At 30.9% G+C, this 27,222-nt stretch overlaps 2 protein-coding genes and 1 non-coding gene across 3 annotated transcripts in view; 1 reads left to right on the forward strand and 2 right to left on the reverse strand.

Moving 5' to 3' along the window:
• LOC124361429 (valine--tRNA ligase-like) overlaps nucleotides 1-2,206 on the reverse strand; it is a 48,195-nt gene extending 45,989 nt beyond the window's left edge. The window contains exon 1 of the mRNA XM_046815481.1: nucleotides 1,865-2,206. Coding sequence (XP_046671437.1) covers nucleotides 1,865-1,937 — 73 coding nt within the window. The 5' untranslated portion in view covers nucleotides 1,938-2,206. The remainder of the gene's footprint in view (nucleotides 1-1,864) is intronic.
• Nucleotides 2,207-3,337: 1,131 nt separating this feature from the next.
• The window catches only part of LOC124361436 (coiled-coil domain-containing protein 93), a 34,624-nt gene continuing 10,739 nt past the window's right edge, over nucleotides 3,338-27,222 (forward strand). Inside the window, exons 1-12 of the mRNA XM_046815489.1 lie at nucleotides 3,338-3,431; nucleotides 3,572-3,681; nucleotides 7,333-7,446; nucleotides 9,894-9,988; nucleotides 11,261-11,372; nucleotides 13,926-14,081; nucleotides 15,427-15,537; nucleotides 16,938-16,985; nucleotides 18,918-18,968; nucleotides 20,667-20,768; nucleotides 23,427-23,596; nucleotides 25,297-25,410. Coding sequence (XP_046671445.1) covers nucleotides 3,595-3,681; nucleotides 7,333-7,446; nucleotides 9,894-9,988; nucleotides 11,261-11,372; nucleotides 13,926-14,081; nucleotides 15,427-15,537; nucleotides 16,938-16,985; nucleotides 18,918-18,968; nucleotides 20,667-20,768; nucleotides 23,427-23,596; nucleotides 25,297-25,410 — 1,160 coding nt within the window. The 5' untranslated portion in view covers nucleotides 3,338-3,431; nucleotides 3,572-3,594. The remainder of the gene's footprint in view (nucleotides 3,432-3,571; nucleotides 3,682-7,332; nucleotides 7,447-9,893; nucleotides 9,989-11,260; nucleotides 11,373-13,925; nucleotides 14,082-15,426; nucleotides 15,538-16,937; nucleotides 16,986-18,917; nucleotides 18,969-20,666; nucleotides 20,769-23,426; nucleotides 23,597-25,296; nucleotides 25,411-27,222) is intronic.
• Trnat-ggu lies at nucleotides 24,808-24,878 on the reverse strand. Its single transcript has one exon. It is a non-coding gene; the product is annotated as a tRNA-Thr (tRNA).

The following is a 27,222-nucleotide window of genomic DNA, read 5'->3' on the forward strand; positions in this document are numbered from 1 at the left end:
ACACTGATCCAGTTGCCGCTGACTCGGATGAGGACGTCGAACCCAGCGATTACTGAGGTAATTCCTATTTGTATACAGCATATATTAACTTTCCGGGGCCTAAATTATGTTTTTTTAATTTCACATACATCTCTAGATTATCGTAGTAAAATATGAAAAAGTTTGGGGTTGACCAAGTAATTGCTCAGAATTACCGTTATACCTCTTTTATTATTTATGATATTGTCACTATGTATAGCCTATTATATTATTTATTTTCATTTCAAATATGATTCTTATTGTGAATATAAATATGTTGAGATATGATTAATAGATTCTATTCGATATATTAATATTAAGTATCGTTGATTATACTAATCGATATAAAAACCGGGCCCTCTTATTATACTCTATTCTTATTAAGAAACAATTTCCTGTAATTAAGCATACCATTTGTTAACATGGATAAAAACTAGGTCCCCTAAACATTCTCTAGCCAAAATGAATGCAGAATATAAATTCTTTATTTAGAAAACAAATTAGCCTAAATAGTTTGAAAAAATATTGACGGCTGCAGTATAGTGAAAATCCACTACTGCAATCATATCAGGGTACCAAATTATCAATTAGAAATAGTTAAACTATCAAATACAAAAACACTTTAATAACAGTTATTTATAATTAATGTTTATCAGCTTTTTTCAATATATTAAATAACAATATTGTTCCAAATTAATTCAAAGTAGACAAATACCTTTAGACACATACGGTATTTGAGTAAAGGCCGCTAGTATATATGTGTTGTGTCACTAGTTGTCACACACATTTATCCTTAAAAACAGTAAAAAGTAACTAAATGTTAAACTGTTTTGTTTTGTTACATTTTATAGACACACATAGTAGATAGTTTTTTATTCATCAATAAATTATTAATATTTTAGATTAAAAACAGAAAAATTATATTATTATAATTTAAAGTATCTACAACGTAATTTGTGTCAACATTTTTGACGTGACAACGTCTTAAATTAGGTTGCGGCTCGGAGTCACTCATGAAAAAGTGTAACGCCCGGTAACGTTACGATGCCCGTCCAGTGGGTCCGCCGCACGGGATCCGCACGGGATAAAGCAGATAACTGTCGGTCCGCCGCACGGGATAAAGCAGATAACTATGTTTATTCGTGAAAATGTGGAGTGCTTAGATTCGTCATTTACAACAACTACAACAATAAAGGTAAATAATTGTACACTGATATTTCATTATCGTAAACTATGATTGATTGATTAATTGTTAGATTGACACAAAAGTTGAGAAACTGAGTTTATAGGTTATGTCATACTATTGACAAATGTTGATAGTGTTAAGTAAATTATTAGTTTAAATCACTCTGCAATCAATCGTAATTCAGTCGATTGAGAAGAAACAGCGCGTATTGCTAGTCAAACATTTAAAATAACAAATTATAACCTCTAACCTGTCATAACAGTGCGACCAAACAAACGAACTAAACCGACCAATCACCACGCGCGGAGTTAGAATTTAACTGTGTTTAGCAAGAATTTCAAATTCCAATTTTAGTAAATGTTTTATTCAACTTTACCATTTACAATAACAAATTTTAATTAATTTCAAATTATGTACAATGTTTTAGTAAACAAAATATATTTCTATAGTTAAAATTTGTGCAATTCTTATTTTCATTCAATTCCTTGTTCCTATTGTGCAATTTAATAATATTCATATCAATAAATATTCTACCGAGAAAAAGACGTTGTCACGTAAAATCTTCGCCCGTAAAACCGACTTTACAGACAACCATAATTTTTTGTTTCTATAGTTAGATAATCATAAATATGATTCTATTGTGGTGTATTTTTCACTTGCCTTTTATTCTTCTGCTACACGATACATGTGTAGGGAAGTTTTTTACACACCTCAAATATTTAGTTAATTTCATCTTACAATAATATCAGTTCATTTGATAAATATTCAGTTTTTCTACTCAATGTTCTTGATTATGAGTAGAAACCCAGATGCGAACATTTTTAAATATAGTAACATCCTTTACCCATGATTTTTATGATACTGTAACCATAAATCACACAATAATAATGGAATATTATAACGTAATATCATATAAATTATATATAACTACATTTTATTTAACGGGCTTCAATAACTGAAACAGTTACGTTATCAGTAAAGCAGACAGTAAACGAAAATATTGGTTATGTTTACACCAAACAGGATTGTCGCCTGTATCAAACGTAAAATTCCCCTTAGCTGAGCTTAAACTACCCGCAAGGCGCAAACTATCCATTTCCATATTTTATTATAAAATATGACCAATAAAATAAAGCAATAAAAGTACTGCATTCAAACCAAAATTATTATTACGTTGAACAATTCATATGTTGTCTCAGTAAAGAGTAATATTTTAACAACAAACTTTCATTATTTCGAATACGAAATAAATAAAAGTTATACTAACCAATTTTGGTCATTTAGAATATGTATGGATTCTCAGTACCAATCATTCTTTTACCAGCAACGAAACACCATTAGTATTACAGGAACTATGCTACCTTTACTTTCCTTAATAATGGAATTCCTTTCCTTTCATCCACATGGGGATTGTGAGGCAGATACTTTGTTCGGTAAATCTAGTTCTGCTCTTTAAAACATAAACAGCGCTGCTATTCTAAATTTTGGTATAAATCTATTAACTATTGACACGGGTTTTTTGCATTTTCTGTAATTATAGTTCTCTGATTGTTTTGTTAAGTAGTATAAATTTATTTTTGTGAAAACTTTGTACTTATTATAAGTAGTATAATGATACGCATTGTAATATCTTGGTACCTTGATTTATGTAGCCAATTATTATAAACAACCTTGATTTTATTTATTACTTCTTGTGATCGTAATCCTGTACTATTTTTGCACATTGTAAAAGTCGATTTTCTGTTTGAGTACAATAAAAATATTATACTTGTCTTTAACATGACGGCTACATTCTCTAGAATCGTCCCTTTCCAATACGAATAAAAAAAACGCTCAAATAAGAAGTAACATTACAGACAAAAATTAAACATTATAGCATACATATTACTACACATTATTGTTAAACTAATGCTATTATAAAATAAAACTATAGACCTAACGTTGCATGTTTTTCTGTTCATAGAATGGTGTTAGCAAGTTGTTTCCAAAACCAATAATCGGTGTATCAACTACAAGTCAGTGCACAATGAGGTTGTATGATTGTAGTAATTAAACCTGCCCAGTAATTGGAAAAGTATTTTGTTTTGCTCCTTGCAGTTTTTGAATAACCTAACGAACCTCTTTGTACTTGTAGGTTATGTGTTTATAAGTATTCATTGTGAGATAATAAACTAGTAGGGTAGGGTATTTTATGGTAGGGTTAAAACTTTAGTGTCTGAAGTGAACGTTACTAGATATTAAATCCTGATTTTATTAGATAATACTGAATAAAAATATGTGTAACTTTCTAACAGGGTAGGATTGACATACACGGTTCAAAATCAGTCTGAGCTTATTTACAATACGATAGATAATACTTCTAATCGTTTGTACAGGATTGTCTGTAGAAAATGTCACTAGCAGAAGCATTGAAAATTCCAAAACATGGATCAAAACACCTTTCAATGATAGTAAATGCTGAAGGCAAAGTTGTGCAGGTAATGATTTCTCTTTACAGCATTCTTTACCCTCCAACTTTTATGTCCTGTGCCAATTACTGTTTCAGTCTAGTTGTAAAACATCGAAACTTCAGTAAACTTCATTACATAGACTAGTAAAACCAAGGTAGACTTACTAATTCTGGGCAGACTTTAATAAGCGGCCTACACTCTTTATTGGGTTTGTTTTTATCAAATGGTTCGATATTTTTTCTGAAGGAATAATTCGATATTACAATTTATTTAACTTAGCATTCTATGATTTCAACTTATTAGTTATATTAATTTTAATGTAGTCAATAAACAGCAAGAAGTAACTGGAAAATAGCGATGAATATGAGGAAAATATATGACATTTCTCACAAGTGATTTTAATAGTAAAATAATTGAAGTTGATATATCACGTAATACAAATAGTAGATGGGTGTAGAGATTTAAATTGTTTGCTTCATTTGATCTTTCCAACACCCGTTTTTGTCTCAAATGTAATTAAAAAAATGTTTACTTTGTAATATATTTCAATAGTAATAAAATTGAAGTTGATACAGTAGATTGGATAGAATTACCTTTTTTTCTGCCTGGAGTCCAGGGTGGTATCAAAGGCCAGATTAATAATCAGGGGCATTTGTGATTGGTACTGTCCCGGGCCAAATCATTCAATGTGATCTGAAGGAGAAACAACCAATCACAAATTCTGCTCGGTAACATCAGCGATGGCTTACCAATACTTATTTTGCATGTTTCTTACTTACCAAAGACTACCTACTACTAAAATATTAAACGAAATTGAAGCTAACCCAATAATTTCTGAGAACTACCCTCATGTAAACAAACAAAACTACCTGTAAATAAAATTAATTTTTATTGCTGTGTTAGATGTAGTCATTAAAAATGAACATTTGAAGCATTATTCTTTGAATAATGATTGCATTGTAATGTTCATTTTTTAAATCTATTATTTTTTATGTGGCATGAATTGCACTGAAACACTACTTATTACTCTTTGTCAATATTTATAAATGTCCATTTGTTCGTTGCCCATATCCTTGCTCTCAGATCAAAAAGTTTACCCCGGATACCCCGAGTTTGAAAGTTAACCACAACTAACCAGTAGAGGTACAATAATGTGATTTACATTAAAATTTGCCTTCTTTATTTCTGCATTTAGACCTATAAAGTGAATAATTTCTAATTTTATGTTGATAACAAAAAACCAGGTACCATATTTTGGCAATTACGACTGAATTGCAATTTGAAAATTCATGATTCAGAAACTTGTAATCCAATTTATGAGACCAAAATGTTGTACAAGAAGATTTAAGTTACAGGTGTACTGCTTTTTTTTGTATGTAATTTTAGAATTGTACAGGGTGATTACCGGGAAACGCATGTTTTTGACTTGTGTAGTATACAAGGAATATCGGTTGGCTACGGCCGGAAGTTGTTGTGCTGTGAAGGGGGGAGCATGCGATTTCAGTTGTAGCCGAGATGTGGAACCTTGAGCATCGTACGTTTGTCATGCGACGTTTTTACGCAAATGGTGAATTAGTCACTCAGACTCAGCGAGACTTTCGTGCACATTTTAACATTGCACGGCATGGAGCTATCCCTGATCGTAACACGATATTGCGTTGGATACATAATGTTAACACAACTGGATCTTTGCTTAAGAAGAAACCTCCTGGACCGGCAACGACAATTAGTACCCCTGAGACAGTTGAATGAGTGCGCCTTGCAACAGTTCAGAGTCCTAGCCGCTCAATTCGGAAGCGGGCATCTTCTCTCGGACTTCGCCCATCCACAGTGAGGAAGATTTTGGTCACATTTCTTAAATTTCATCCTTTCAAGCTGGCAGTATGTCATAAATTGAGTCAAGCAGATAAGAAACAACGTGTACATTTTTGTAACACAATGAGTGAAATTTTGGAAGAAAATGACGAAGCAGTTATCCGTATGAGTGATGAAGCGCATTTCCACTTGGATGGAGCAGTCAATAAACAGAATTTACGATTTTAGTATGCAGAAAATCCTCACAACGTAGCTGAGAGACCTATTCATAGTTTACGTGTGATTGTGTGGTGTGCGGTTAGTGAAAAGGGGATCATTGGTCCTTATTTTTTTTAAGACAATGATGGCAGGGCAGTGACAGTGAATGCACAATGGTACCTGGAAATGTTGGAAGAATATCTCTTGCCAGAACTGCGCCGTCAACGTATAGAGATACGTAATGTTTGGTTCCAACAAGATGGGGCAACAGCCCATACGGCTCGCATTAGTATGGAATTCCTTCGGCGAACATTCCCTACAAGAGTGATGTCACGTTTTGGTGATGTCACTTGGCCATCTCGCTTACCGGATCTTACAATTCCAGATTTCTTTCTGTGGGGATTTTTGAAATCTAGAGTTTACATAAACAAACCACAAACAATAGAGGAACTTAAAGAAGCTATTCGCCAGGAAATCAACGCCATTCCTAGAGATATGTTAGCAAAATCCGTAGCAAGTTTTAAAGAACGCATTCAACAATTCAACACTGTATCCAAGAAGAAGGCGGCCACCTTAGAGATGTAATTTTTAAACGCTAAATTGTAAGTAATTTTATTCTGAAATTGCATATTGTGTACACTGTTTTTCCACTCATAAATACATTTTTTGCTTTGAATTGCCTGAGTACTCATTATTTGAAAAACATGCGTTTCTCGGTAATCATCCTGTATGTAAACAAAGTTGTCACTAAATTACCATCTTAACTTTTATTTTTATTTGGTCATATATCAAATTATTATACATTTGTATTTTAGGATATAAAAAGTTAAAGATTCATTATACTACATTGTGAGATTTTTCGGTTAGCACTTGTTTTTTACAACTGAGACCATGCATAATCAGTAATTCCCAACACCCAAAAGCCAGGTACCTATCAGTGTTGAGTTTTTTTTAACATTTTTATTTAGTATCTGCAGTGAATTACATGTTACAAAATGATTAAAAATAACAATGTTAGAAAGAATAAATTACACAGTCAACAACCCTTCCTTGTTGCATCTGATATATTGCACTGAACCATGGAAATGTTTGCTTGTTCCCTCAATTGACACGGTTTGCCAGCTCACTGACATTTGAAATATAATTGCATTTGTCATGTGTTTTACAGTAAATGATTGTATTTCACAAGACTACAAAGTTAACATTACTTGATGTTGGACCTTTTCCTTTTTAGTTTAAATTATTTCTATTCCAAGTGTTAGGCTAATAAAAGTTCATTTTAAACACTGCATGAGCCACCAAGAGTAGATATTAACCCTTTTTTATTTTAAACTTGTAATAAAGAGATTATTGACTGTTGGATCCACATAGTGTTCTACTAGCTAAGTTAAGAAAAATTAGTCTCCCATATTGTATGTACTTGCTCCACCAGAACCCGGACAGCAAGTGAGATGTCCGAGAATTAATATAACTAGTAACAAATAGATTTGATCACATCTGGTCTTTTAAAGTCCTGATTTTAATTTTAGGTGTTAAAACTGCAGTTTTATAAATATATATATATATATATATATATATATATATATATCTTTAAAAAGTAAATAAATTGATAATAAATAAGTTTTTAGTGAATGTTTGTGAGTATAAAAGAATTCCATTTTTCAGGCTGAAAAACGAGAAGATGAAGAACAAGCTATTAAACAACAAGAAATTATTGATCTTCTTTTTGCAGCTGGATACTTTAGAGCAAGAATTAAAGGGCTTTCAGCGTTTGATAAGGTAACATTTGGAGGATTGAAGAAATTGATTGAAGTAGTTGAAGTGGATATAGGTCATACGGTTTTACACCTTTGGTGTTTGACCCATGGAGTATAAAATAGCATGGTATATTCTGTGGTTTAACTCTTTTCACTACCCTACCTACATTGTTACCAAGCAAATGAATTTTTCTGCTATATTATTAAGTTATGACCATTTAACTATTGTTGTTCTTATACTACATTGTGATAACACTAAAATAGGTGTAAAATTTGTTACAACAATTACACTATTTTTACTCAATCATGAAGTATGGATTTACATTGTGGGGCTGTGTAGAACTAGCAGAAAATTCTTTTTAAAAGGTTATACGAACAATGACATATTCAACCAGAAGAAGTTCTTGTAAAGAAAAATTAAAGAAATTGAAGGTCCGTACTGCCTATTTTGTGTTCATGTATGTATGAACTACTGAGTCAAGTTCATCACAATTTGAGCTGGTTTTCTTAAGAAAAAACAATACCAGAAATACTAATTTGTTAATATGATATTACATTATTTTAAAAATTGTTTATTATTTGGGCATTAAACTTTACAATAAATTACCTAGCAATATCGAACAAATGCCACAGGTCGAATTATTAGATAGAATAAAAAGTCTATTAGTCGAAAAGGCCTACTACAAGATTTCCGAATTTGTAATGATAAAAATGTAATATTCTAGTTATATAGATCAAGTGTTTTCTATTAAGAAATTTAATTTAATATAATAAGAAAATCAATGGTTAATCTCCATTTTGTTATTTAAATTTTGTTTATTGTTATTAATTTTATTGTTTTATTTGTTGATTGATTTAATTAATGATTATTATTATGGTATGGTGCAGTACACTTTTAACATTGTCTGACTCAGTAATGTTTAACAAAATAAATGTTTAATATAAGGAATTTTAATACTGTTACTTAGTTTATAGTTAATTTATTCACAGCTGAAGATTTTAAAATTGTTTATATTAGAGTTTATTTATTTGTTAGTAAATCATTTTGATTGGAACCTTGTTATTGTTAAATTGATTGATAGTAATATTATTACTAGTAACAATGGAAATGGAATTGTTTGACGGATATATTTTGTATTTATTTTGACAATATTAATAATGATACCAAGGTTTGACAACTTTCAGTTAGTGTTCAGCATATTAATGTCTGACATCTTCATATAGCTTTTATGTGCATCTTATTAACAGTGTTTAATTTTTAATATCACATAATATTAGGTTATATTACGTAGCAGTGACAATACTTATTATTGTTCTATTTCTGACTGTGTCATCTGTCTTACCAGTATAGTGTCTTGTAAGATGTAATATGACAATAAACATTCATTCATTGATAAAATAAAACAAAAACTGAAGAATCATAATAATTAAACTACTATAATGGAACCTGTATTACTGGGAAATTGTTCAATCAAAACTAATGATTGTAGTTTATATACAACCTGAATATAAAATAACCAAGTTAACGTATAATTTACAATAAGGCGCCAATTTTAATTCTGACTTGTGACAAACAGTTGCACACTGATATTCCACTAAACTGGCTCCTAGGCCAGTACAATGTTGAGACACATTTATTCTGGCTTCTGATAAAAAATGTCCTTACTTGTCTTTACTTGTTCACAACCAGCCTGATAAATGTTCTTTTATCTTGCTTCTAAGGTGCCTCAAAACTGATTTAACCATTGATAAGTGGCTTTGAATCAAAATATGACATAATTCAGGTACTTTTGGGAATTTGAAATATTGAGCTGTTTTTGTATGTTATTTATTTTCGTAATTATTATTATATTTTACTGGTAGATGTTTGTTAGGTTTTTTTAACACATTACATTGCAGTTGCAGCATAATCATACAGTCATATAGACATTTAGTGTCATTTTACTATCGCTGTATCACTATTGGCATGTAATGCCAAATATTGAAACTTACATGTAGGCACAAAGGCACATGGTTTGTATTCAGTACTGGTGTCTGGGTATTGGAAAAGCATTGCCAGGTGAAGACTGCACTGTGTTGGTCATAGTGTTTGTGGGTCAGGGGAGAGGATTGGTGTGTGTTTTGTGATCAAAAGCTGTATAATGATTAATTAATGAGTAGACTGTAAATAAGCAGTGTAAACAACTTCCTCATGTTTATGTAAAAAGGGATGGATGTAGGTACCTAAAGTTTTGTACAAATTATACTTTCACTTATTCTATTTGGCTGGAACACAGATGTTGCATTACTTTTCATCTGATCTCTTTATTTTCAGCATCTTCCTTCTCAGTTCAGTAGATAAAGCTCTCTTCTAAGTAAATAGAGCCCTACCATTAGATTTGTATTTTTAAATATTGCTTGGAGTAAACTAATGTGAAGTTGAATTATAGAGTTGATATCATTTTATTATAATAGATTCTTACTTTTCAGATTGTGGGAGGAATGACATGGTGTATTGATTCTTGTGATGTGGACATTGATGTTGATTTGCTTTTTCAAGAAAATCTTACTATTGGTCAGAGAATGTAAGTTATTTTTAGTTCATTTGTTGAAATACCTGTCAATATTTCTTTGTACCGTTGACAATGGTTGAGCTCAAGAAACAAGATTTCAGACATTTGCCTTTGTCGATTTATAAAAGAATAAAAGACTATGTTTCAAGGATTGGAATATATCCTGTTCTTTAGGTGTAAAAGATTTAATACATAGGGTTAAGCAAGCATAAATCAATATATGGTAATGAATTCGCCAATTGGCCAAGTCAAGACGATTTACATTAGTACAAATTGTGCATCAAGAATGTTCTGGCATGTGTCTTAGGTTCATAGCTGTATGGACTAGCAAAAACATGGATAGCACAATACAGATAACATGCTATCTGCACCACATAAGCTGAGATACTAACGGAAAAAAGTAGTTTTATTTTATATTAATTTTAATGTTGTTAATATTACGTAGTTAATACCTTATAAAATTTAAGTACAGTTCTGTTGAAAAATGCATTATCATAGTTTAATTAGAGATTACCATTAATTTGTTCATATGCAATCTGCTAGTATTCTAATACAGTTTGAAACAAAATATCCTACTGCTAGGATATCTGTTTTTCTCCTCAACTAATATATTCCAGTCACTGGACTCGACTCTTTATTATTATTGTGTATATTTCAATATGTCAATACTTTTTTATATTTGTTGTGGTTTTTTATCAAGTTTTAGTAATTTATCAATGCAGTATTTAATTATTGTAGATTATATTTAGACTTGGCATGTTTATATGTAAAATGCTTTGTTTTGACTTTGTCAGTGACTGTAAAATATGATTAATCTAAATACATTTTAGAGATGAGTTTTTGAATTCCTTTGCTAAACAAATCCTCCTTCATGTGCTACAGCTAAGTTTTAAGAATGTCCTCCACTTTGTCCTTGTTAGATGATGACTTTCCATTCAAATCCAGTTTCAGTTTGAGGAATGGTAATCACTATATCTTAAAATCAGGATTTGGAACTGGAGTCCAAAAACTAATAACCCTTTTTCTCAAAATGACAATTAGGGAACTTTTATTTGAAACTTTTATTCAATATTGAGCCATTAGTTTCAACAGAAATGTTCATTGTTATGACTTTCAGCTAACTAAAATGAAGCACACCCATTCCTAGGCTATTTTCCTTCCAGGCCAACTTTGGTTTTCAAAAATTTTGTTTCCTTACTTTCTGAACATTTTTTTATACTAAAACTATTTTGACGTTAATTTACACTAATGTTTTATTGAAGCAAAGACTTTATTTTTTTACAGAGCATTAACGGAAAAGATAGTGGCAGTTCTACCTAAAATGAAATGTCCCCATGGAATTGAACCTCATCAAATCCAAGGCTTGGATTTCATACACATTTATCCAGTAATACAGGTAGTGTTTACACACTGTAATTGGACCAATTTTAGAGGGTACAATGTTTTAAATTAGAAACAGTTTGTGTTGTGTTTTGCTAATTTTTTAAGCAGCTATAATTTAGTCAATACTAAGCTGTTTTGGATGTACACAGAAAAGGCTATTATAGTTAACCAAGATTATATCTTATAAATCACATGAACTGTTTTATTATTATTAGTTTATGTGCTTTTTAGTTATTGTATTGTTATTATTCCATCCTAACATTTTGTTAATAAAAAATAATGTGGAAATAGTAAATTTTACATTTGGCCAATCAGTCTTGAAAGAATTTGATGCAATTTCTTTTATTTTGGTTTAATTTAGAATTGTGAGGAACCAGTACTGGATATTCTGACACCATGATACTACTAATTTTTGTTTATAAATAGCAATTTCTTCTCCATTTATCTAACCATGGACATTTAATAATTTACCAAAAGTAAATACACATAAAATTATCTACATTTTCATTTCTTTGTCATTGCATTTTCATTGCATAGTCTTTTTTCACGGACTGAAAAAACTTGTACCAGGACAAACATGAACTTCAAAAGTAAAATCAAATATTCAACAGTACAGATAATCTTGGCTTATCATAAGTACAAAGGAAATAATGAAAACAGAATGAGAACTGAGAGAGAGAGTGAAGAAGGCAGAAACCAACCTAATACTTTGTTAACCCATTGACCACTTATCATGGTACCGTCTCGTGACAGCCAACGTGGTACCAAAACACAGATCACGAGACGGTACTGTGATGACGACATACGTTATTGAATATTTGTTTAAACAATAGTATGGGCTCAAATAATAAAGTTTATATATATATATATATATATATATATTAAAATTAAACTAAAGAACATGTACTATACTTATAAATATATATTAATTCCATAAAAATATCACAGTGATCGGCATTTGGTACCGCGTCTGCCGTTACGAAACAGTACCGTAATGACGACATATGTTATTAAATATTTGTTTCAGCAATAGTATGGGCTCAAATAATAAAGTTTATATATTAAAATGAAATTAAAGAACGTATAATACACATATAAATATATATTAACCCCAGAAAAAGCATGTGAATCAAGGTATAATACTATACCCTTGCGCTTTTTTCGTGTTTGCTAGGATTTGTGTAAGAACAAAAATATCGCATCTTACTAAAATCTATGTAAAATTTGAAAAAATTAAGATTATTCAATGAAGTACAATGTTCCACGTAAAGAATTAAATTTCCTATATAATTACACCAAACATCATAGATTATAACTGTATTTTGTACTAAAAAAAATGTCTTGCTTTCAAAATTTACAAAAAAAATAAAATATTTCAAAAGTATTCTTGAAATTAAAAAAAATCTTATATACTTTAGTGTTTATAAATTACAGTATATTATAGCCTGTTTCATTAGCTAAAAAACAATGGCTTAGTCAACCAAATAGCAATAAAATTTAATGTTTTGTGAGAGTTTTACTAAACCCTTGCATTTTTTGTATATTTAATAGGTATCATGTTATTGGCATCATAATATTGGTATCTATTGGTATCATGTTATTATGGCTTCCAGGTTTAAAAAAGAATTACCAAAATATCTACAATTAAAATTGAAGACTTTTACCAATACAATTCTAACACAAATGAAGACCTTGATATTAACAAGACATAAGATTTAAAATTAAGGCCGAAGGTGTCCATCTACTTTCCACTCTCTCAATCCTGTCTTGTGTATTAACAGCTCTCATTCTGTACTGCCAAACTGGATACACTTACAAGTCAGTCAGGTCTGAGACATTGTTGAATAAACAAGTGGGTGGAATTGAAGTGAAAAATATTGTATTTAGATCTGAAAAAATTGAATCCACATTGTCCTTTTTTTATACTTACATTTTATTACTTGCTATGCATTATATTATGTTTTTGTTTTATTCTTATTAAAACATAATTTAGTAAAACGTAATTTAATATTGCTTTATTTATAACAAGAAAGTTGGAGATATGTGTACTTTAATTAAAAGCACAAATTACAGTAGAAGTAAATATAATGAAAATTAATATGAGGAAGCTAAGTGGAAACAGAATACAAAGTAAAATTATAGAGTTATGGATCCTGAAAAGTCTTAAAAAAGAAATTAACTAATGTACAATTTGGCAAAGAAACAAGATTAGCTTTCCCTCTCTTTAGCACAGAAAGTGAATTGGACGATTTTGATGGTTATTCTCACCCCTATAAATCAAATAACATGTTAAAGAAACTTGTAACTTTATTTTCTAACTGTCATGATATTCAAGGTATAGTGGAGATCCTGAGAGTTGTCAGTCCTGTATCTGTTGTATAGAATTACATTCCAGATGCCATATTAAATGTTATCACCTAGATGTAAGTAATGAATTCTGTAAATTGTGATGTAGTAAATCGTATACTTTAATGTATCTTTCTATAATGTATCGTATCTTTTGGTATGTTGCTAAATAAAATACTTGTATTTTAAATATGAATAACTAGACTATTCTTTGTTATAGTGGTTGGTAAAACATTCAATGGAGAAACGCAAAGAAATGGATGAATATTTCCGAGCCTACGCAGTAAAGCAGTTTGACAAAATGCATCCCTTACCAGAGATAGAAGCTGCTGCTGTTTTCCGTCAGAGAGCTGGGGCCAATATCAGAAATGTTCAGGTTAGTTATAAATTCTAAAGCCACAAAAGCAGTCAACTCATATAAAAGAGCTTATGACCACAGATAACAAAAACTATTATTTATTTTCTAATAAAAATGCTTATAATATGTGTTACAAACTACCTATATAAATCAATACAGAATTCAGACCTATTTTTTATAATAATACAAGAGCTACTGTTTCTTGGTTTGAGAATTTGAGTATTTTACTCATATACGAGACAGATTGTTTGTCATTGTCACTGCTAGTGATCAATTCTGCATTAGGACCTGTTAGTGATGAGGAGGTACTTCTCTTGGATCATAAGTATAGAAAGTTTCACGTTAACCAAAAACTAAATAGTAAAGCTACAATAACAGGTTACATTAAAATGTAACTTACTTATTTTTGCATTTAGGCATATAAAACAAATTATATACAAAAAATAACTTGCAGTTTTTATGTCGGTAAAAACAGAAAACAGTACCTGTTTTTGGTGCATTTCACCCAAATTGCAGTATTACTGTGGAAAACACCAAACCTATCTAAAAGTAGCCAAGGGCATTCTAGCAGAAATGTCAAGAAATACAATGGTTATTACTAAACACAGAACTAAGGACATAACACGTGTGCCTTTTGGTTTCCGGTCTTCTGAGCGGTATGACACACTCACTGTACTTTTCGTCTGCATTGGGTTAATGTGTAAGTCAGGAAATTTATAAGGTTCTTTCAATGAAATTATGTGCCTTCTCAGCAAGTTCCAAGAAACTTATGACAAATCAAAATTCAAGATTCTTTAAACGTTATACATATATGTAACTGCAATTGACATTGTCAAACAATTCCTAATATTATTATAACTAGGCAATACCAAATTTCTCAATTTCATTTATACAAAATTGTTCAATTAGCCTATAAGAAAATAAATAAAAGATAAAAACTAATGTACAACTACAATAAATAAGTTCATAACATAATAACAACAACAAATAGCAACAGAGAATCAAATAAATAACAAATAACAACTCAATAAATTTATAACAATGGCCTCAAAATGGACATAGGACAAGTGCTCATCAATTCAAAACACTTGGAAAAATACCTTGCTGAAAAAAAATTAAAAATTAAATAATACCTTGACACATCATATAAGATAGAAACACATCTAATTATTAGATTAAAGAAAAATAATATAGGGAAAAATATTATTATGCATTATATCGTATACCACATTTTATGACATACAATGATTTCACATGTACTTAATTATAGAACTGAATATTGTTATGCCTCATAAACAATTATTGGTTCAGTGAAATTTGTGCAGAGGACTGAATATGAAAGTTAAAAAGAATGCTTTTGCAGGAGAAATTTCGACCTCAAAGAGTTTTTCGAAGAACAGGGCTCCCTCCCACTGACATCCAAGCCCGTGTGGAAAGTACTCTCTTTGAGTATGGATACGTCCCTTCTGTTTCTGTAAGTATGTTGAACTATATTTATAAGTGCTGTATTTTTCTTTCATCCAGTTCATACCAAGATGGGTAATGCAATTTACAATAAACATTAACAGGAACAAAATTCAAACTAAAAGATTTATTCAATATAACAATGTAACTATAAAACCATTTATCTCCATTAAGACGATTTCTTTTATTTTAATTGGTTCCAGAAGGAAACATATTTAAATAGGGATTATAACTATTTATTATATAAATTAGACCTCAACATATTGACCTTTATTGATAATGTATTATCCTAGTCTTTGTGAATATTCTCTAAGACACTGTACACAGTTTAGTCATGACTTGATGAAGAACCTGTAGGTTATGAAAGGTTAATAGGATTTCAGACATTTGCCATCGTTATATGATACAGAATATATAACACTACATTTTCCCTCTTCCTCAGGTGTAAAAGACTTGATACACACTCATGCATTTATAACATACAATGTGCGGCAATGAACTGCCACTTGAAAAGTGGCAATATGTATCATACCTGACTTATACACAAGCGGTGGCAAATGTCCAAAATCCTATTTTTCTTTTTAGACCATCCATCATCAATAACAAAACAAAGGACGGTTGGTCACCTTGTCCAGTCCACTTTGCTATGAATTTTAACTCAATCATTCTCTTACAATTAGCGCATTAAAGTGGCTTTGCCCCATATTGGGGAAAGGTAATGCAAATTTAATAATAAATACAAATTGACCCCAAAAACCTTTAAAATTGTTACGAATAATTGCTACTACTAACACAATGCTTTAATATATTTTGTTTACTTTCACATAGTCCACTTTGCTAAAAAATTTTAACTCAATCACTCTTACAATTAGCGCATAAAGTGGCTTTGCCCCATATTTTGTAAAGGTAATACAAATTGACCTCAAAAACCTTTAAAATTGTTACGAATAATTGCTACTACTAACACAATGCTTTAATATATTTTGTTTACTTTCACATAGTTTGTAGTTAATTATGTGTTAGAATTGTCATCTTCTTGAGAAAATCAGATTGCAGATCTCAAAACTAGGTGATACTGATTTTGTTTCATCCCAAATGTCTGACAAAACCCTGTTGTCTTCACAAACTCTCCATAAAAAAACTCAACAAAGTATTACAAAGTAACTAAAATTAAATAAAGTCCAATCAATGCAGTGTAGCTAAATTCAGATACTGCCTAAAAATATAATATAATGGAAGACTATTAAGAGAAGCTGAGATAATACATTTGAAAGTATAAATTTACACACTAAAAAATAAAAATTCCAAAGTTGGTTTATTTTGAAAACTACACAAATTAAATATTTATTATTCATACATATCCAAATTAAAATATAGTCTATGTAATGATTATTCTCAAATGTGTTTCAGGTTCCAAGTGAATTTGATGGTCAGGCAGAAACTCGCCAGGTTGACCAGGTATAGACAAATTAACTTAGCTATTACATTTTTAAAGTGATTTGGTTTTAAATTGCAATTCTGTTGTGTGTGAATGTGCTTTTTAAAATAGGTGATAAGTACAGTTTGACTTTATTTTACTCAAAAGATTAACATCTAGTAAAATAATAGTCTAATTTTTTTAATTAATTTATATGTTAATGTGATATTATTTTATTTTGCTGTGTTGTGCAGTTATTTGGTAATTAAGCTTACAATATTTCAAATGCTTATTAACACTTCTATACTTGTTTGAGAGCCATAAGAAGTTTATTTTAAAAATCCCAATGGCTGTTGATATAAAAACTACAGGTAAAACATTAAGCTATTTTTGATAACATAACTGTATGACACTGTATATATTATAAATAAATTCATTTAATGATCAATGTTTAAATAGTTATTTAATGTTGTATGATACACTTTGTTGCTTTATTCTATTATTAATTAGCTTTGTTAAGCACAAATTTAAAGCTTTAATCTGTTTTCCCAACAGAATTTTCAGTATGTGATGATTGATGCCTTTTGTGTTTTGTGAATAATATTGAATAAAGTCAAAAGCTATATTTGTTATAAAAACAATTATTTGCATGTTTATAAGTAAGTAATATGCTACACTAAATAGGCCTATATTAATTATCCTACTATATTTCTTTGTAAAATTTATATCTACCCTGCCAAAAGCATTTTGTTAGAGCTCATCATAGATGTAGCTGACTGGAATCTGTCATATCTCTTGTAACTACGAAATCACATTTACAAGCATTATGGAAGATTTGAATATTCATATTAGTTTTTACTGTGGTCATTCCAGTTTGTACAATAAGGATTATTGTCTGAACTGAACACACACAACGGACTGACATTAACCATTCAATATGAATTTAGAGGTAGCAGAGGAATTTCCATCGTTTTTAAAGTGTAAACAGATAAACATACAGGCAGAAATGTCAATTGTACCAGATAATATAAATTAGCAATTCTGGAATATTGCTTTATGCAAATGTCATATTAAACAGTATTCTTTATTCTAAAGATATCGCTTAGACAAATAATGGTTTATGAGAATTATTATATTTTTGCGCAGCATACGGATATAATCGTACCATCGAAATCACTCTAATTATGGCATATGGAAATATCCGTATTTGTTCATTATATAAGTTACAATTTAAAAAACAGCTGTGTATTGATTTATGACCATCAGGAAGGAAACTGAATGCGTGTCATGCCGAAAATAAATTGTTAACCCGTGCTTATTATCTCTATACTTTTTTTCGTTTGGTGATGCACAGTGTGGCATGCAGTTATAGCCTTACAGCACCTATGGCTTTCATATACTTGTACGTATACTGCCACACAAAATGGCGGGGCATTTTCTAAAAATATTTCCTTTTTTATTTTTTATCTTCCAAAAAAATCAAATAAATTTAACTTTGCCAAAAATGAAAATTTAAAATTGTTCTATATCCACAATAACTATATCCAGGTCAAATTTTCTTGACTGCTCTAAGGGTTATTATTTCATAAATATCTGAAATTGGCAGTTTTAAGTACAATTCTAAAATTTATATAAAATAGTTTTTAAATATTGGGGCCATATAATTGTATATATATTTGTGTTTTTATTGCAAAATAAGTTTAATTTCTGAACAGTAGGTTACAAATTCGAATACATGATGAAATGTGCAAGTTGTGTCCCATTTCTGTTGAATGAGGAGATTGTGAGTGACTGACTGATTCATTTGGAATGATCCAATATTGAAGTAAAAAATAATCCTTTTTGTACAATTTAACAAAGAAATCTGGTAGTGGTATGTTGACCTTATTATGATAATTGCAGTAGTTTAACATTCTTTTGCTGTAGATGTTTTTGTGTTTTTGCATGTTTTTTAGCTTTTAGTATCTGTGCAGGTTCGATCACGTCAGCTAATGAATACTATGGCCTCAATGCCTGAACAAGAGGTGAGATTTTTCTGTTAACTCAAAGGTTTATTAAGTGTAACATTTGCGTAATTGTATAATTTAAAATGACCTAATATGTTTATATTCTTTATTTAATTAAATAGTCTATTTTTTAAAGATAATTAATTAATTATTGATTAATAGAAACTATTGTCACAAATATCTTTCTTCGTCATATCATAAATAAGTAAATTATAAACATATATTAGAATCTCGTGATAAGTTGAAAATCTTTTTGTGGAGGAAACCATAAAGCAAACGTCCTTTAGTCTAGAGACTTTGAAGCTTAACATAACATCATATACATTTTTTCAAGATATAACATGACACAGACCTTATTCTCATAAACGACAATAAGATTATATCTCTGTGGGGAAACAATTTTTGTTTTGAAACTAGATGTGGTTGGCCTCTGAGATACCTAGGAGCATCGGTCCACCCAATATATAGTGTGCATTTTATTTCACAAGCTAAAAAATTTGTTATAATGTAGAGTTACAAGAAACTAAAATAGATTTATCATGTAATCCCAACAAATCATATTTCAATATATGATTCTCTTTGCATGGTTCTTTTACTAGTTTATATTATCATTAGTAAAAGATAAGATAAGATTAAGTGTTTAAGAAATAAGATACAATTTGTATCTTAGATGTAGATACAATCAAAACTTCTATTTGTATTGTATAAGAATACAGGTTTCTATGAAACCCATAGAGAAATTTTCTCTAATAAAGAAATTGACTGGCAGTCATGCTATTGTTGGTGGCAGTAATCAAAACCAAATATCTGATACTTAAATAATAGTTATATCGGCATCAGCTAACACATAAAGAGAATGAAAATGACCTAAAAGTCACATTTTTAGTTTATTAATGTATTTTCTATAAAGATCTATAGATAATAATGTGTGTAGATAAATAGTTAATATATTTATAAAAATATTTTTTCTTACTTTTACCCTTAAAACCAGTTTCCTGACTTTGAATGTTTAACTTCTAATTTAACTGTATGAATTACAATATGCAAAGTCTTCTTTGATTAGCTAGTTACTGTGTATCAAAATGCATCTTTCGTCATGTTAGGTATCTTCTTGCAATTCTTTACTTGTAAAATTTCAGACTTATGCAAAAAATATACATATCTAACAGTATCTAATATCTGTTATTTACTGAACACAAACAAGTTAACCCAAATATATTCTAATTTTAACAGTGATAAAAATTTTGTTTGATCATTTGTGGATAGCTTAAATAATTATATTGCACAAGATCCTGAGGCATAAATAGATGACCACACTTGAGTGTTATGAAATATTCAAGATAATAAAACTGAGTCTGATAATGTCAGAGTCAACAAATCAATAAACTCGATTTTTGTTTTACCTTGAACATTTGGACTGTCACAGGAGGAGGGTGGCAGGCATGTGCAGGTAAACAGTAATAAAAGCCTTAACACTACCAATCCAGTAGCAGCTACTTGGTTGATTCAAGCAAATATGTAAAAATATTAATTTGTTCTTGTTTTAATTTTTTTATGCATGTGAAAAAAATTTGAACATAATTACTTTAACAAAATACATCTGGTTTTTCAGATCATTGTCGGTTTTTGGAAAAAATATTGTGTAGGGCTTATGTGTACAATTTATGATGATCCTTCATTTTCGTATTATTAATCAAAGTGGCATGTGGTTGGCAGAATCGCCTGGCTGCTGGGGTGGTTGGCAGCATTGTCAGCTTACAGGCTGAAGAGATAGCGAAGGCTGTGGAACATTATTCTGAACTTCAAGCCCAGACTGAGGTAATTAAATACTGTTTTGTGAAAAGTTCTTTACACATTAGAGAATATCTGCATGGTGTTGTCTTGTCAGGTGAAATTATAAGTAGTTTTATGTTTCTTTGCTAGCATTCAGTTCTTGTCAATTGTGTTTTAATTATATTGATTTACTCTGTGAAATCTTGCTATATGTTTGTGCAACAGCTGGGTCTAGATGAGCTAAGGCCTAAGTCTAAGCCTTTAGTGACTTGAATTGCCTAGTTTTGAATAACTTTATCACAAGTGATCTTATTTTCTTAAAACTGTACACAAATTTACTTTTATATAAAAATTAATTACAGTGTTTATACAAGGCCAAAAGTGTAATAAACAAAAAGTGTAGTAAAAAGAAATTATTAGGCTTAGTTATCAATTACTGTAAAAGAGTTATTCATCGTATTTACTTTAAATTTGCTTGGTATATTGAAAACAGTTTTATGAAAGCACCAACAAAATAGGATTGATGGTATTTTTTTAATCACTGCAAAGTTGCTGCCATTGAATAGTCATAAGCTGCTTCAGATAATATATTACCTCAACAAATTTTAAGAATTTCAACTTAGAAGCTTTTAAAAATATAATTAGGAATTTTCTTCTACTGACTGCACCCTACACATTAGAAGACTTTTTAACATGTTAAACAGCTGTAATTTAGCATAATTTTCTGGATTTTGACATAGCATATTGCTTGTACTAGCTTAATAGCAATAAACAATTTGATTTGAAAGTTCTCTGAAAAGCTGGATTTCCTGGAAGTGTTCAGTGGGCTAAACCCGCTTTCAGTTGGTTAACAAACTCGTGCAATGTATGAGGTGTGTGTTTATAAGTAAGGACTGTTTTGATATAAAAAAAGTAAACTTTTGTAACAATTTTATCTTTATATAAAAAAATCCACACTCTGTAATTTTATACAATCGTCATTAATATCAGACAATAGACAAATATTTATTGTACAATACGTTTTTGTTATCACAATGTAATAAAAGAACTGGTACATAGTCAATTATTAAAACTACACAACAAGCTTATTCTAAAACATTACTTTTGGTACACATTTTATTGATATAAAAACATTATAAAACATAAAAAGCATTGATTTTATTATGGCACTTATCATATCGAAAAACAACATTTTGTACACCAGTGTCATAGAAGATTGCCACCTTATTTAATAGCGACTGCAACATGATTGTTTTAACGTTAATGTCATTATTGTGGTGCTGACACTTCGAGATGCTTTTTCTGTTGAAAAAACCATGCTAGTCATTGGGCACTAATTTGGGGCTGTTTGGAGGATTATCAAATTGTTCTCAGTAAAATATAATGATGATGACAACTTGAGTTTGTTTTGCCTATGTAGACGAACATTGCCATAAAGCAAATTGAACATTTTTTTACGCAATACAAGCTCGCTCTTACCCATTAGCGTGCCATCCTATCACACATAATGTTTTGGCCGTACACATAATTATGACAGTGAATTTCAATTACTTTCTCATTTTTAGCCCCAATAAAACAAAAAAACAGTGTGTATTTCACAGTCAGCAGGATTTTTAATTGACAAAGGCATTTTAAATACACATAAAAGATGTAAAAATGATTTATTTTTGGCTTAATATTTTCTCTGGTTTGTCTACCTAATGGATGAAAGACATTTTCCGTAGTTATAGTATATGTTAAAATCTGGTACAATTTGAGAACTAATATTGGCTCCCTTATTTAAATTTCTAACTTAAAAATATACACTATAACCCAATGGCCAACTTTGACAGAACATTTCCATTACACGATCATACACACCATAAATCCTTGATAGAATCACAAGGGAAATAATAAGGTGAAGAATCATAAGTGAGCTATCTGTACAACCAAGACATCAAGTCACAATGGCTGTGTGGTGTAAGTTGCTACTTATGGATTCGATTCCCATGCCTGATGTTATGGATTTTCCTGTCTGGTATCCTCTTATATGAAAGTCACTGGTTTATTGTAAAGTTGGCGGGTGGGCCTACCTTAAATTAACGATGCTTGGCTTGGTGGAAGTTGATGTTCTTAGTGTATTCTTGTAATTATTGTACCAGATCCAAAACACAGATTTGTACTTTTTTGTCTTTACAGTAAAACCTCCATTAACTAAAACCTTTTTACTCGAAATATCGTTTAACCGAAACAGCTGATGAAATTTCAATTTTTAGTGTAAATTTGTATTGCAAAACAGAAACAATTCAATGTTATTTTATCAACATTGCCTTCATACAATTACGCAATTAAATATACAACAGATGTTTTTTTATTACTGTAGTTATTTAATATAAGGGTTTGTACGTAGTATGTTAAAAAAAAGTATTAAAAACGCTTTGTCACTGGCCAGCGTGAACTCCCTGAACCATGTTGTTTGTTCACTTTGCGGTATCAATGATCACTGTTACGACACATTTGGCAAGCAATAGGTCCAAACCTGTACTGGACTTACTTTTAGTGTCTGGAATTCTGGCTTTAACTGTCAGATTTAATGTATCTCTTGATTCAGCCCTAGTCAAATATTTCAAGTTACTTTGTAATTTACCCTATTCTGTTATGAATTGTTAGACTGTAGAAATCATGTAATATTTATTATTACAATTTACCATGTCATCAATTAAGATCAGTGAAGCGACCCAGCTGCAGCGTCTAAAGGAAAAAGAGGCAGCTCAAATGAGACAGAAGCAGGTGTTGGAGCAGAGGTTGTCAGAGGAGACAGAACAGCTGGAGAAACTACAGGGAGCTGCCAATCAGGAATCACCATCTCATATGCTCACTGAAGCAGAACAAGGGTCAGTCAGTTGTTATAATGCAGAGTAGAATATGAATCGTCAAATTCTTTATTTTATATTCAAAAACTATTTTGTTTTTTATTATTCTGTGGTTTATTTTTTGTCTCATAGTCTTGTCATTCATTGAAGAAATACAAGTCAAAGTGTAAACAACAAATTAGTCTTGGCCACCGTAGGAACCTTTTTGTGAAAAGTGTTTGTTTCTTGTAAACTGTTATCATATAGAGACAGACATCTTTACGAGGAACAGATGAGCCACCTAGACATTCCCTTAGGCCTTACCTGAGCCCATCTTATACCATCCTTGTCTCATTACAAGTTTCAACACAATAAACAATGACTGGCAAGGTGAAGACAAAAGCTATCGTACTACTGGGTTCACTGTAGTGAGACAATAGGTAGTAAGATTATTACCAGGATAATTTTATTCCAGGATATACAATTTTTTTTCTAATAACATGGTTTTGTGAACTGGAAAATTGTGATCTCCTGCTTGTCTGGTAAAGTGGATATGCATATTATTTTGCCTTGGAAGGTTCTTAGCTATGCAATGCCTTATTGCCTCTAGGATGTAAAAAGATATAATTTACTGTCAATAGTGGTAGAGTTAAGTGCTATACACTGACTGGGATGTTACTCGAAGCTCTTGATCTTCAACTGAGTACACTGTTGGCTTTCCTGGATAAGACGATCTGATAAACTACATCATGTCTATCTCCTCATGGATACCGACAGTAATTTAAAGTGTTTGAAAAAGGTTTTGCGATCTGTCTAGGTTTTATTCCAGCCTTAATTTTTAATGCTTTTTCTGCATAAGCATAACATGAGACAAATTTGTACGTGAAGAACCAGCCCATACTGTTTTGCCGTAACATAGATAAAATTTAAATAGCACATGGGATGCTGCACTTGTGCAATGCTAGTTATCTTTACTAAACAAGAGATTATATTATATTTGGATAGAGATTATATTTGGATAACCCAAATCTAAGTCAGATAGTATCAGACACCCAATATAATTTATATATATATATATATATATATATATATATATATATATATATATATATATATATATATAATTGTATATACAATTTTACATATATATATTACCTATATATATATATATATATATATATATATACACGTAAAATTGTATAAATGGCAATAGCCTTATTTAATTTCAATAAACATTGAATCACAAAAAGTACTTGCTCCGCCGGGAGTCGAACCCGGATCTCTCACTTACCGGGTGAATGTGCTACCATTACACCACAGAGCACTTACTTTTTCCGATTCAATTATTTTGTATTTGGCCGTATCTGTCACATATGCGTTTAAATAGGCAAACTAACATATGATCAAAAGACCAAATACCTGTCAAACGACTTTTATTTACGTTAAATTGTATAAATGGCAATAGCCTTATTTAATTTCAATAAACATTGAATCACAAAAAGTACTTGCTCCGCCGGAAGTCAAACTCGGATCTCTCACTTGCCGGGTGAATGTGCTACCATTATATATGTATATATATATATATATACATAGCAATTTATATAATCACTATTATTAATAAAACAAATAATTAAATACAGCTCTGTTCATCTCATTATGGATCAGCTCAATCTATAAAATAAATATAGTGTCTTATTTAATTTGATTGACCTAAGAATTTTGACTTGCTTTGTTTTATGCAGAATATTGAAGAAACTACAACATCTTGTGACAATCAATGAAACTCTAAAACAACAAGAACAAGATTTTCGAGAACAGTGTAAGACAGAACTGGCAAACCTACAACAGTTAATAAAGTAAGTCGTGCCAGCTTATTTTTTACATGCCTTAATTATATATTACTCTGCTTATTGCCTATTTTAAATCTAACTGATAATTGCATTACTCTTTCATGGTGGCTATCTGACCAGGAATAAGCCAGGAGTCTTCATGTAGAACTGGGAAAATCTCCAAAAACAGTTTTTCTGTTTCTAAGAGCTTATGAAGTGAAGAAATAATTTGACAGCTCCTTGAATCTGAACTCGATTAATTTCTAAACACTGTATTTCTTACTACATAATACGTGAAACTGTGAATGAAGATCGACATATGTTCACAAGCCCCATCTGACGTCGATTGATCCAAGGTTGTCTCCATTACTGTAGTGGAATTTATTGTGGTTACTCTTGTGTCACGGCGATCCCCTCCACTTAACAATCCATTGGACAATTAAAGTCGACCTGTCCCAGGCCTTGGCTACTATACCAGCGGCTACTATAGTTTCTTTCAGTCACTGAAATGGGGTGTTAAATTTTTATTAGACCTGATAAAACACGTTTTGGAGTAGAAAGTGGTGGATTTACGAACACAAGTAAAGCTGATAAGGGAGGGGGGTGTTTGAGTCGGACATGATGCACAGGAATGACAGTGAGCTGAGGGCTGAGCACTAGGAGAAAAATTTCGTTCTCAGCAGATCAGCGGCACTGTGTGCTACTACCCTGCCGCTCATATCTGCCAGTGTCGAGCGTTCCCCCTATGTACAATACAAACATTAAAATTGTCGCCGCTCTAGTGCTCATTGCTTACCACTCATATTTTGTACAAGGCCTCGATTTGGTCGTGCTCCTCACATATGATTCAATTAGTTGTTAGATTACATAAGGTAAACAAAAAGAATGATGGTATCATGTCCACATCTAAACCAGCTGCATGTACACTATACAAAAAGTTGTACAAGTTTTGTGTCCAACAGTGAAAATCGATAGTGTAAAAAGGGTGCAAGAACTCTCACAAGCGCTACCACAACCAGAGTCTGACATGTAGTTGCAAGAACTGTAGAGCAGTGTGAGCCATTAAAATTTAAATTATAAACATTGCTAGTACTAGCAACAATTCTCGTGAGTAAAATTCCTTGTCTTGTTCACATTTTGTGACAGTAGTTAGGTAAATTCTCTCTTAACTTTACTTGCCAGTGTAAACGCAACTTAATATTGTCACCAGTCTGCAGACGGCCAGCCGACCGAATCTACCATGCATATTAGTTTCCATTTTCAGAGCTGCATTAACTGGATGACTATGAATGACTAGTGGAAATCCCATGAGTTATCCGATCAATTCATTCATATTAACAAATTCCCCGCACATTTGACGATCAGTCGAACAATTCGAACTTTTCAAACCAAATAGTCCAATGTGTATAGGGAGCCTTAGGCCAAGTGTTTCACTATTATCTAAAGAACCCGTTGTGACTTGAACCACAGCATTTAATGTGTTCATTTAGTTTGTAGTTGTGTTGTCTTGATAGGGGGATTCTATTCTTGCATTATCTTAATGGTAAACAAAATATTTAAGAGTTAGTAATTGATAATTTTAATTTTGCTTTTATTCTGTGCAACTATGGAAGGTACTGTTCTGTTTTGGTGTTTACTTATTATATAGATTGTAAATTAACCGCATTTCGGTAACTTTCTTAGCAGATAACTTCCTTATGATTGATATATTGGATGGCAGTGGGATATATTTGGAGGCATAATATTTGTTTAGCACTGTACCAGGGCTCCCACCAATGATGAGAATCTGGAAAACATAGATTATGCATGAATTTCGGGCTCCAGGAAAACATGCGTGGA

This window comes from Homalodisca vitripennis, chromosome 1, assembly GCF_021130785.1.
Source record: "Homalodisca vitripennis isolate AUS2020 chromosome 1, UT_GWSS_2.1, whole genome shotgun sequence".
In the NCBI taxonomy this organism is placed as follows: Eukaryota; Metazoa; Arthropoda; class Insecta; order Hemiptera; family Cicadellidae; genus Homalodisca; species Homalodisca vitripennis.